This window comes from Colobus angolensis, unplaced genomic scaffold, assembly GCF_000951035.1.
Source record: "Colobus angolensis palliatus isolate OR3802 unplaced genomic scaffold, Cang.pa_1.0 Scaffold603, whole genome shotgun sequence".
Taxonomy (NCBI): domain Eukaryota; kingdom Metazoa; phylum Chordata; class Mammalia; order Primates; family Cercopithecidae; genus Colobus; species Colobus angolensis.
In genome coordinates, this window is record NW_012119633.1 from 1,038,240 (window position 1) to 1,051,380 (window position 13,141).

Here is a 13,141-nt window from a genome sequence, read left to right on the forward strand (position 1 = left end):
AAATAATAAAAAAAATTATATTAAAAAAAGAATTATTCTTACAGTAACTTTCATAATGTCTGTGAAGTCAATAGGAAAAGAGATAACCCATTTTGGAGATTTTTTTTAAAAAGATTTGTCTTTATTACCATGCTATTAAAAGGCTACCTGTATATCTAGCATGTGACTAAGTGAGCCAGATTGCAAGTGTGGTGTGTACTACTGATGGTTTTAATTATATGTGTTCAGTTTCAGAAGAAGTTTGACTTTCATAATTCAGTATTTGCATATACTTTGCATGGAGAACTCATGTGTGGTCACTGTTAAATTGGCCTGTAATGTAAGTACTAGCTTGGGGTAAAGTCTAGGGCATTACAGTCAATTGACACTTATTGCAGGTCATGATTTCAAAATATGAGTTTTAAGCCTTTCATGGTCATTTGAAGTGTTTGATGAATTAGATTTTAAAACTGCCAATGGGCTGTTAAATTCTTTTTGTAGTTTGCATTTAGTTTGCATTTCAATTGGACTTTAAGTAGGTATATTTCTTATTATCGCCAGATGGTGCCTAGGTGATACTGAAAATCTCTGGAGAATGAGGAAAGATTATTACACTGTTAAGGGAACTGTAAGTTGAACAAAAGCTTATCTGAGCATTTGAATAGTAAATAGGAGCACTGATGGCTACTTTTCATCTAAGTTTGATCAATTTGTGACTGAAGCAGTGTACACAAAGAAGGACTGAAGTGTATAATTACCTTGGGCTTGCGGTAAATGATAGCCTTATATAGAAACCTACTTAGGTCATTGATTGTCGTTATTATGTTGAACATAATGTGAAGGTTTCAGGAGAAACATAAACAGTGATTAGTTTAATATATATTATAAAATTATAAAATATCATTATAGCATAAGCTATATTATAAAAATGCATATGTACCTAAGTAATTTTAGAAGGCTAACTGAAAATATGCTTCTAGTTTTAAAGGGAGTGAGTTGCACATACAAATGAGATTACACAGCATCTGTCTTTCTGTGCCTGGCTTATTTTGCTTAGCATAGTGTTCTCCAGAATCACAAGTGTTTGAGGCGATGGATATATTAATTAGCTTTATTTAGTTATCCCACATTGTGTGTGTGCATATATATATATATATGTGTGTGTATATATGTGTGTGTACACATATATAATATATAATAGGATAACTTTGTATTCCATAAGTATATACAATTGTAATTTGTCAATTTATAATAAAAATTTTAACTATTAAAAAGTAAAAATAATCACAAGTGAGTGGAAAAGGCCACTTTGAATTCAATGTTGTAAGAGTTGTTTTGAGGCTTCATTGATAAATTAATAATGGCAACAAAAATATTTCAGAGCTCGAAAGTTTGGTTTAGAAGGTTGTTCCTAAAAAGGATTTAGAGATAGTGAGCCGTAAGTGAACACGGATAGGACAAAAGTTTAAAATAGTTTCTGACTCTGGGATATGGAGTCAGATAAGGAGTACAGAGAATGTTTCCTTTCCTGAGTTCCACACAGAATTTAAGTTTCTAGGTTAGGTTTTATCCTTGTGTAATTCTGGTAACAGTGCATTTTGTGACTGTCTTTATCAGAAACACTGGTGGCTAATGTTTTCTTTATTAAGGAATTACTTTCATTGTTATGATCACTTGAGTGTTGTATGAGACCTTACCTACCTGGAAAGGTATTCCACTGCTTGTGCTGCCTTTGTACTTTCTTGTTAACAGTTTTAGATCAACCATTATAAGTGAAATCAGGAGATGGACCTCAAATAATTTTAACACTGCTTCTTCCTTCTAGCTCCCATTGAAATTGGACTTTAATAAAATTAAAAACTACTCTGTGAAACACACTGTTAAGAAAATGAAGCCATAGAATGCAAGAAAATCTTTGTCCTAAAAATAGATGTGTTTTGAGTGTTTGTATTACTGCCACTTTGGTTTGAGGAATGAGATTTAGGGAGCTTTTTAATATACTTTCTATAGATTCGCCGATGTTCTTTTTCTGTTGTGATAAGGGAAGCAAGGAAATGTGAAGCGATTACCAAGAGAAAAAAAAAAGGACATTATTAATACTTAATACTTGTGTGCGGAATCAACGTAAATGCTGTCAACCATAGAGTTTCTGTAGTCTGCGATAATTTAGAAAAATTATAGGCAGGGATGTTTTAGAACATCTATTAAAGACTACTGATTTCTGGGCTTCTGTCCAAAATCAGGCAAGATTACTCTAGATGTAATTGTTTATAATAAGTGCTATGATTTGCTTACAGTCACGTTCACATCCATAAAGCTAGACTAAATTTTAGTAGACTCTGCTCAAACTCCTTTCCTCCTACAAATTTCAGCCTATTAAGGGATAAGTAGACAATGATTTCAATGTTACCTTTTACATGATGGCATACCGGTGGCTACCAGAAGTTGAATGTGGATAATGATTGAGAGATATTCTTTCAGATATTTCAAATGTGTGAAAATTATTTCGAGTTGCATAAGAAAAAAATGAAATTCCTGAAATGACTCAATAATATTTGTCATTAAGTACTTCTTATTAAACTGGAAAATAGGTTGATATTTTGATAAGGGAGTTATTATTTATTGACAAAGACTTTAAATTAAAGCTATTAATATAAGCATTCATTTTAGTGATTTATATCTAAAAGGGTATAACATACTCCAAGTCTGTTTTCTTCTATAGTTCTGAAGCTTAGAGAATCTACATCCTGCCTTACCAGCACCTCTGTTAAGTCTCTTAAAGAAATTATAAAGCTGTCAACTATCAACACATCAATGCATTATTGTTATGATGTTACAAAACGGTTATAATGATTAAGAAGAAAGTTCTTATTTTTTGAAATGCAATGATGTTTGGCTTAAAGATTTGTGTTTGTTTTATGGGTAAAAATTTTGCATCTTATCAATATTTGGGGAATGAAAGCAAGAACAAAGCATATTTATAATTAAACGTGGATACAGGAAGATTTTTAAAATGATTAAACAATATAAAATACCACAGGTGCTATTAATGGCACAAGGAGACACTAGGATATAATAAAAATTGTTTTTATAAGAAAACTAAGAATGAATTCAGATACTTTTTGACAAACTATTTCAGATAATCATAATGTAACAAGTTTAATATGCACTGTCTCTTTTAGGACTGGATCTGCCATTTATGATGATGCCTCATCCCCTACTTCCAGTCAGCTTACCTCCTGCATCAGTTGCCATGGCAATGAATCAGATGAACCATCTCAATACTATTGCCAACATGGCTGCTGCAGCACAGATTCACAGTCCACTCTCCAGAGCTGGTACCTCTGTTATAAAGGTAAGAATCATGATTTAGAAAAGGACAAAGGTGTCAATTACAGGCAAATTTAGATAAAATATTAACAGTCCCACTGGATCTTCAGTAGTCACTCAGCTCATTGACTCAGTGAGTTAGCATACAGTATTGATGGGCTTAGTTTGTGACTAGGCCTGCCAGGTTTGTTGCTGTTTGTTTGTTTTCATTCCATGGTCACAAATCTCACTTTTAATTCTATTTCCTGTCTTGCAGTCATGTGCACAGTGTGTGGGAGGCATGGGCAGACTAATGACAGAGTAGAAGAGTGTGCAAAAACCATTCCCATTGCTGGGGTGAAATAAAATAAACACTATGCATCTTTTTGGAGTTTGAGGGACAGTTATGAGGTATGATATACCATACAGGACTTATAGTCAGACTGATTTGGGTTGCAATTCTGATTTGCAACTTAGCTGAATGAACTTGGGCATGACAGCCCTCCTGAACATGTTTCCTCAACTGTAAAATGAAGGTCATAGTTAATAATCTATGCTGCTTATTTCATGGGCTGTCTGGAGATAATATGAGTAAAATATATGTAAAAACCTGCAAAACATTAACAATATTTATGATAACTTATTGCATTAACATTATGATGTTAGAATACTTTTTTTTTTCAAGTTTATGGGCATGGGATAATGAAACACAAAGAATATTTTGTAGCTACCCCTTCTTTTTCCTCTTAGTTTGGCATATGGCTTTTTTGCTCTCTTTTCAATTATCATATGAACTAGGCTTTTGAATGCTTTTTCTTCTTGTGAAGAGGTGATATATGGGTACATAGTATCCCAAGATTTTAGTTAATCACAGAAACCCATTGATTCCCTCCTTTATTCCTCCACTTACTCAACAAATATTACACCTTTAATAATTACATGTCAGGGTATTGAGCAATATGGGAAATTTATAAGTATGATATACACCTTGACTTTCAGGAGCTCCCAAACATAAATGTGAGACAAACAAGGACTCACTTAACTTATACCAACAAGACAGACTATGATGGATAACATAAGAGAACCACCAAGTATTACAGGAATTTAGAGGAAGGAGTGATTATACCTACCTTTTAGAAGAGAGGAGGCAGGGATCCGGGAAGGTATTATAGTTAATGGATTTCAACTAAGCCTTGCAATATTGATATGATTGTAATAGATAGGTATGGAGGTGAAAGAAATGAAGGCAGAGGAAATGTGACATTTTGAACATACTTGTTTCATTTTAAAATTAGCTTGTAATTTGGGAGCCTTCTAAAGCACTGAAGAAAATTTGATGGCCGGGCGCGGTGGCTCAAGCCTGTAATCCCAGCACTTTGGGAGGCCGAGACGGGTGGATCACGAGGTCAGGAGATCGAGACCATCCTGGCTAACACGGTGAAACCCCGTCTCTACAAAAAAATACAAAAAAAAAACTAGCCGGGCGAGGTGGCGGCGCTTGTAGTCCCAGCTACCTGGGAGGCTGAAGCAGGAGAATGGCGTGAACCTGGGAGGCGGAGCTTGCAGTGAGCTGAGATCCGGCCACAGCACTCTAGCCTGGGTGACACAGCGAGACTCTGTCTCAAAAAAAAAAAAAAAAAAAAAAAAGAAAATTTGAAGCATAACCTTTGTAAGAAAGGAACAGAATAATTGATCATTTTTATAAAGCTTCATCTATATATTTATAATAACACCAACTGGAAGTATGCTTCCTGGAGAGACTGGCTGCAGACTTCACCACTACAAAAATACCCTGGCAACAAAACTGCACTTGTACCCCTGAATCAATAAAAAAAATTAAAGGTAAAAATAAAGCTTGTGGTTGATAATGAGTTAGTCTATCCTAACTAATGGGAGCTCTGTTATTAAAATATTTGACGGGAGTGTAAACTTGGACTTAGGGTTGTCTTTGAGAAGAAAATTACTCATGAAATGTGGGATAAATTTCCCATGATTTTGAAACTGGGTGGCTATTAAGAAAATATGACAACACAAACAAATTGTGAAATTATATTAAAAAGCAAACCTGGGAGCAGTGACAGTGACAAGTACCTGTAGTCCCAGCTACTTAGGAGCCTAAAGAGAGGAAGATCACTTGAAACCAGGGGTTCAAGATCAGCCTGGGCAACATTGTGAGGCTCCTTCTCTAAAACAAACAAACAAAAGCACTTCAAAGTAATTGTATTGTCATACTGGCTTTGGAATGATGGAAGAGTACTCTTAATAGAGGCATGCTTATGACTCTTCAAAAGTACATTGGTTGGTTTTCATAAGTACCACATTTAATTAGCTGTATTTCATTTGAATGTTTGAGACTTCAGTTAGCTTTGTGAATAATTTGCGTCACGAGGCACATGGAAATGTGGTTCATAATTATGGTCCTGGAAATGGAAAAAATAATTATCTTCTTAATCCAAGTATTTTTTTTTAACCTATTACAGCAATATAACTGACATTTTGTTTAGGGCTTATTAGTCTATTTCATATGCAACCTTTTGAAAAAGAAAGTTGGCATTGTCACAAACAATTTTATACAACTTTTTAACAGGTGAAATTAGATCATATGCTTATTTATGTCCTGCCAAATACACAAATACATAGAAACCATTTTATGCTAAAGAGAAATGTATCTACTTTCATGTCGTTATTTTGACTAAAGTAAGTTAAGACAGATATATTTAATTAAAACACTGATAAAAATTTCTATTTCTGTACAAATCTATGAGAAATATATTTTGTCATATGCATAGATTGCATGGTGGTGGAAGAAGGGCTTTTTGGGTATCCATTACGCAAATAATGTACATTGTATCCAGTGAGTAATCTCTCATCATGCACTCACCTTTCCATTTTCTATCATTCCATACTTTACACTCCTGTGTACACATTATTTAGTTCCCACTTATAAGTGAGAACATATGGTATTTGTCTTTCTGTGTCTGACTTGTTATGCTTAAGATAATGGCCTCCATTTTCATCCATATTGCTGCAAAAGATAAATTTCATTCTTTCTTACAGCTAAATAGTATTCCATTTATATATATATATGTATATATATATCGTATTCCTCTATCATCTATCTGTCTATCTATCTATCTATCATCTATCTATCTATCTATCTATCTATGTCGATGGATAGATAGGAATTTGATAATGGGTTAGTCTATCCCAACTAATGAGAGCTCTGTTATTAAAATATTTGACCAGAGTGTAACTTAGACTTAGAGTTGTCTTTGAGAAGAAAATTACCCATGAAAGGTAGGATAAATTTGCCTGTGAGGCAAATATGCCTGTTAGGATAAATTTCTCATGATTTTGAAACTGTATGGCTATTAAGAAAATATGACAACAAAAAACAATGGCGAAATTATATTAAAAAGCAAACCTGGGAGCAGTGGCGGTGATGTATGCCTTATTTTATATATAATATATATATGAATATTATTTAGAATATATATATATATAAAATGGAATACCATGATCCTAAAAAAGTGCAAGATATATATTCATATATATATATATGCAAGATATATATGTGCATATATATATATATATATCTTGCAGTTTTTCTTTATCATATCATCTGTTGACAGACACTTAGGTTGATCCCATATCATTGCTGTTGTGAATAGTACTACAATAAACATATGAGTGCAGATATCTTTTTGATATAGTGAGTTATTTTCCTTTGGGTAGATACCCAATAGTGGGATTGTTGGATTGAATGGGAGTTCTATTTATAGTTCTTTGAGAAATCTCCCTACTGTCATAGTGAATGTACTAATTTACATTTCTACCAACAGTGTATAAGCATTACGTTTTCTCATCACAAACATTTGTTATTTTTTGTCTTTTTAAAACTCCTCACAAACATTTGTTATTTCTTGTCTTTTGAAAAATAGCCACTCTGACTCATGTAAAATGATATCCCATTGTGGTTTTAATTTGCATTTCTCTGATGATTAGTGATGTTGAGCATTTTCATATGCCCGTTAGTCATTTGTATGTTTATTCATGTCCTTTGCCCACTTTGTACTGGGATTATTTGGAGTTTTCATTTTGAGTTGTTTAAGTCCCTTCTAAATTCTGTTTACTAATCCCCTGTCACATGCATTATTTGCAAATATTATCTCCCATTCTGTAGGTTACCTGTTCAATCTTGATTATTTCTTTTGCTGTGCAGAAGATTTTTAGTTTCATTAAGTCCCATTTGCCTATTTTTGTTTTTATTGCCTGTGCTTTTTACAACTTATTCATAAATATTTTGCCTAGACCAATGTCCAGGAGAATTTTCCTTAGGTATTTTTACAGTACTTTTATAATTTCATGTCTTGCATTTAAGGGTTTAATCCATCTTGAGTTGATTTTTGAATTTGCTGAAAGATAAGAGTCCAATTTCATTCTTCTGTGTATGACAGTCAAATTTTCCCAGCACCATTTGTTGAAAAGGATGTAATTTCCCCGGTGTATATTCTTGTTGATTTTGTCACAAAAGAGTTGGCTCTGAGTACCTGGCTTTATTTCTGTGTTCCCTATTTTGTTCCCTTGATATATGTGTCTATTTTTATATCAGTACCATGCTGCTTTGGTTACTGTAGCCTTATAGTATAATTTGAAGTCAGTAATGAGATGCCTCCAGCCTTATTCTTTTTGCTTAGTATTTATTTGGCTATTCGGGCTCTTTTTTAGTTCCATATGATTTTGAGGATAGTATTCTCTATTTCTGTGAAAAATGATTTTTTTAAGGGATTGCATTAAATCTGTAGATTGCTTTGAGCAGTATGGTCATTTTAATAATGTTAGTTTTTCTAATCCAAGAGCAAGGGATATTTTTCCATTTGTTTTTGGCATCTACAATTACTTTCACCAGTGTTTTATAGTTTTCCTTGTAGATATCTTTTACCTCTTTGGCTAAAATTATTCTTAGTTTATTGTTTACTAGCTGTTGTAAATGGGATTACCATCTTTATTTGATAATCCGCTGGATCATTATTGGTATGTGGAAATGCTACCAATTTTTGTAAAGGGATCTTCACACTTTACTAAATTAATTTCTCAAATTCAAAAGATATTTGGTGGAGACTGAGGCTTTCTAGATGTAGGTCATGTCATCAGTGAACTGGGAAGATTTGACTTCCCCTTTTCTGTTTGGATGCCTTTTATTTGTTTCTTTTGCCTGATTGCTCTGGCTGGGGTATATTGGTTCATTCTCAAGCTGCTATGAAGAAATACCTGAGACTGGGTAATTTATTTAAAAAAAGATGTTTAATTGACTCACAGCTCCACATGGCTGGGGATGCCTCAGGAAAACTTACAACCATGGCAGGAGGCAACTCTTCGCATGGCAGCAGGAGAAAGAATGACTGCCAACAGGGAAAATGCCAGACATTTATAAAATCATCAGATTTCATGAGACTCACTCTTTCACAATAACAGCATGGAGGAAACCACCCCCCCCATGATTCAATTACCTCTACCTGGTTCTGCTCTTGACATGTGGGGATTATAACAATTCGAGGTGAGATTTTGGTGGGGACACAGAGGCAAATCATATCATTCCACCTATGCCGCCTCCAAAATCTCATGTCCTCACATTTCCAAACACAATCATACCCTTTCAGTAGTCCCCACAAATCTTTTTTTTTGAGATGGAGTTTCGCTCTGTTGCCCAGGCTGGAGTGCAGTGGCGCGATCTCGGCTCACTGCAAGCTCCGCCTCCCAGGTTCATGTCATTCTCCTGCCTCAGCCTCCCGAGTAGCTAGGACTACAGGCGCCCGCCACCATGCCCGGCTAATTTTTTGTATTTTTAGTAGAGACGGGGTTTCACCTTGTTATCTGGGATGGTCTTGATCTCCTGATCTCGTGATCTGCCCGCCTTGACCTCCCAAAGTGCTGGGGTTACAGCCGTGAGCCACTGCGCTTGGCCTAGTCTCCCCAAATCTTAATGCATCCCAGCATTAACCCAAGTCAAAGTCCAAAGTTTCATCTGAGAAGGGACTCAAGGCAATTTCCTTTTGCCTATGAGTCTCTAAAATCAAAAGCAAGTTAGTTACTTCCTAAATACAATGAGGAACAGGCATTGGGTAAATACACCCATTCCAAATGGGAGAAATTATGCCAAAACAAAGGAGACACAGACCCTATGCAAGTCTGCAATCCAATAGGGCAGTCGTTAAACCTTAAAGTTCCCTAATAATATTCTTTGACTTCATGTCTCACATCCAGGTCATGCTGATGCAAAAGGTTTCCTCCCATGGCCTTGGGCATCTCTGCCCCTGTGGCTTCACAGGGTACAGCCCCCTCCCGACTGCCTTCACAAGATGGTGTTGAGTGTCTGTGGCTTTTCCAGGCACATGATGAAAGCTGTTGGTGGATCTAACATTCCATGGTCTGGAAGACAGTGGTCCTCTTCTCATTGTTCCACTAGGCAGTGTCCCACTGGGGACTCCGTGTAGGGGCTCGCATGCCACATTTTCCTTCTGTACTGCCCTAGCAGAGATTCTCCTTGTGGACTGTGTCTCCGCAGCAAACTTCTGCTGGATATCCAAGGGTTTCCATACATCCTCTGAAATCTAGGCAGAGGTCCCTGAACCTCAATTCTTGTCTTCTGCACACCTGCAGGCCTAACACCACATGGAAACCACCAGGGCTTGGGGTTTGCACCCCGTGAAACAATTACCTGAGCTGTATATTGGCCCCTTTTAGCCACAGCTGGAGCAGCTGGGACAAAGGACACCAAGTCCCTAGGTTGCACACAGCAGGGGGCCCCTGAACCCTGCCCAGGAAACCAATTCCCCCTGGTAGGCATCCAAGCCTGTGATGGGAAGCTCTCTTACATGGCCTGGAAGCATTTTCCCCTTTGTCTTGGTGATTAGCACTTGGCTCCTAATTACTTATGCAAATTTATGCAGCTGGCTTCAATTCCTCTCCAGAAAATGGGAGTTTTCTATTGCATCATCAGCCTTCAAATTTTCCAAAGTTTTGTGCTCTGCTTCCTCTTGAATGCTTTGCTACTTAGAAATTTCTTCTGCCAGATACCCTAAATCATCTCTCTCGAGTTCAAAGTTCCACAGATCTCTAGGGTAGGGGCAAAATGCTGCCAATCTCTTTGCTAAAGCATAGCAAGAGCCACCTTTATTCCAGTTCCCAACACGTTTTTTATCTACATCTAAGACCACCTCAGCCTGGACTTCATTGTGCATGTAACTGTCAGCATTTTGATCAAATCCATTCAACGAGTCTCTAGAAAGTTCCAAACGTTATTACATCTTTCTTTCTTCTTCTAAGCCCTCCAAGCTGTTCCAACCTCTGTCTGTTACCCAGCTAGTTCCAAAGTTGCTTCCACATGTTTGGGTATGTTTACAGCGGTGCCCTACTATCTCAGTACAATTTACTGTATTAGTTCATTCTCATGATGCTATGAGACTGAGTAATTTATAAAGAAAAGAGGTTTAATTGACTCACAGTTCTGCATGACTGAGGAGGCCTCAGGAAACTTACAGTCATGGCAGAAAGCACCTCTTCACAAGGCAGGAGGAGAGAGAAAGACTGCCAGCAGTGGAAATGAATGCCCAACGCTCATAAAACTTTCAGATATCCTGAGACCCACTCACTGTCACGAGAACAGCATGAGGGAAACTAACCCCATGATTCAATTACCTCCACCTGGTCCTGCCCTTGACACTTGGAGATTATTACTATTCAAGGTGAGATTTGGGTGGGGACACAGAGCCAAACCTTATTACTGGGACTCCAGTATTATGTTGAATCAGACTGGTGAGAACAGGCATCTTTGTCTTGTTCCAGTTCTTAGAATACTTTCAACTTTTCTCCATTCAGTATAATATTGGTTGTGGGTTTGTCATAATGGTTCTTATTGTTTTGAGGTATTTTCCTTTTATGGCTCCTTAGTTCGTTGAGGTCTTTTATCATGAAGGGAAGTTGGATTTTTATTAACCGCATTTTCTGCATGTGTTGAGATGATTATATGATTTTTGTTTTTAATTTGGGTTGTGTAATATATCTTATTTATGTATTTATGTATGTAGTTGTATATTTCTTTATTGAAAGACAGCATTTTGCTTTCTCACTCAAGTTGGAGAGCAGTGGTACAATTATAGCTCGCTGCAGCTGCAAGCTCCTGGGCTCAAGTGATTCTCCTACCTCAGTCTCTGGAGTAGCTGGGTCTACTGGCATTTTCCACCATGCCTAGCTAATGTGTTTCTTTATTTTGTATTTTTATTTTTTTAGAAGTGGGAGTCTTACTATGTCGCCTAGGCTGTCCTTGAATTCCTGACCTCAAGCCCTTCTTTCAACTTGGCATCCCAAAGTGGAGTCCCAGTAATAAGATTTGGTTCTTTGTCCCCACCCAAATCTCACCATGAATAGTAATAATCCCCCAGTGTCAAGGACAGGACCAGGTAGAGGTAATTGAATCATGGGTGTAGTTTCCTATATAATCCTGAGATTATGACATTTATTCATTTCTATATGTAGATTCATCCTTACATGCCTAGCATAAAACACACTAGATCATGATATATTATCCTTTTGATGTGTCATGACTTAATTTATTAATATTTTGTTGAGGATATTTGCATCTATGCTTTTCAAGGATATTGGCCTGTAGTTTCCTTTTATTGTTGTGTTGTCCTCTGGTTTTGTTATCAAGATGTTACTGGCCTCATAGAATTATTTGGGGATACTTTCCTCCTCCTCAACTTTTTGTAACAATTTCAGGATGATTGGTGTTAGTAGAATTTGGCTGTGAATACACCTGATCATGGGCTTTATTTTGTTTGATGATTATTTTTGTTAACGATTCAATCTCGCTACTCATTATTGTTCTGCTCAGGTTTTATATTTTTTCCTGGTTCAATTTTGAGAGAATGTAAGTTTCTAGGAATTTATCCATTTCCTCTAGGTTTTCAAGTATGCAAACTTTTACTTCTTCATAGTAGTCTCTGATGATCTTTCATTTTTCTGTGGAATCATTTGTAATGTCCATTTTTTCTTATTTCTGATTTTTATTTGTATATTTTGTTAGTCTAGCTAATGGGTTATCAATTTTGTTTATGTTTTCAAAGAGCTATTTTCTTATGTTGATTTTTCATACTTTTTTGTTCTTTATGTCATTTAATTCTGCCCCGATATTTATTTCTTCTGCTAATTTTTTGGGGGGGGTTTGCTTTTCTTTCTCCTTGAGGTGTGATGTTAGGCTGATAATTTGTAAGCTTTCTAAATGTTTGAAGTAGGCAGTTAATGGTATAAACTTCCCTCTCAGCACAATTTTTGTCTGTCTCATAAGTTTTGGTATGTAGTGGGTCCATTTGCATTTGTTTTAAGAAATTTCTAGATTTCCTTCTTAATTTCTTCCTTAAGCCAACGATTGCTCAAGAGCATGTTGTTTAATTTCCATATATTTGAAGTTTCTTTAGTTTTTCTTTTCAATGATTTTTAGTTTTATTCCATTGTGATCTGAGAAGATGCTGGATATGAATTTGAATTTTAAAAATTTGTTGAGACTTGTTCTGTGGCCAGGTATATGGTCTATCTTGGAGACTGTTCCATGTGCTGATGAGGAGAAGGAATATTCTGTAGTTATCAGATAGAATATTCTATAAATGTTTCTCCCATGTTGGATGCTTGTATTTTTAGAATCATGATATCCTCTTGCTGAATTGATCATTTTATCAATAGTGATTGAGTTGTCTTTTTTTTTTACTAGTTTTGATTTAAAGTCTGTTGTAACTGATATAAATATAGCTACTCCTGCTGACTTTTGATTTTCTTTTGCATGAAATATCTTTTTTTC

General features: G+C 35.9%; 1 protein-coding gene across 1 annotated transcript in view; it reads left to right on the forward strand.

Annotated features, from left to right (window-relative positions):
• Positions 1-13,141, forward strand: part of LOC105527042 (dachshund homolog 2-like) — a gene marked incomplete at its 3' end in the record, with an annotated part of 623,452 nt that overhangs the window by 590,198 nt on the left and 20,113 nt on the right. Inside the window, exon 6 of the mRNA XM_011963226.1 lies at positions 3,162-3,334. Coding sequence (XP_011818616.1) covers positions 3,162-3,334 — 173 coding nt within the window. The remainder of the gene's footprint in view (positions 1-3,161; positions 3,335-13,141) is intronic.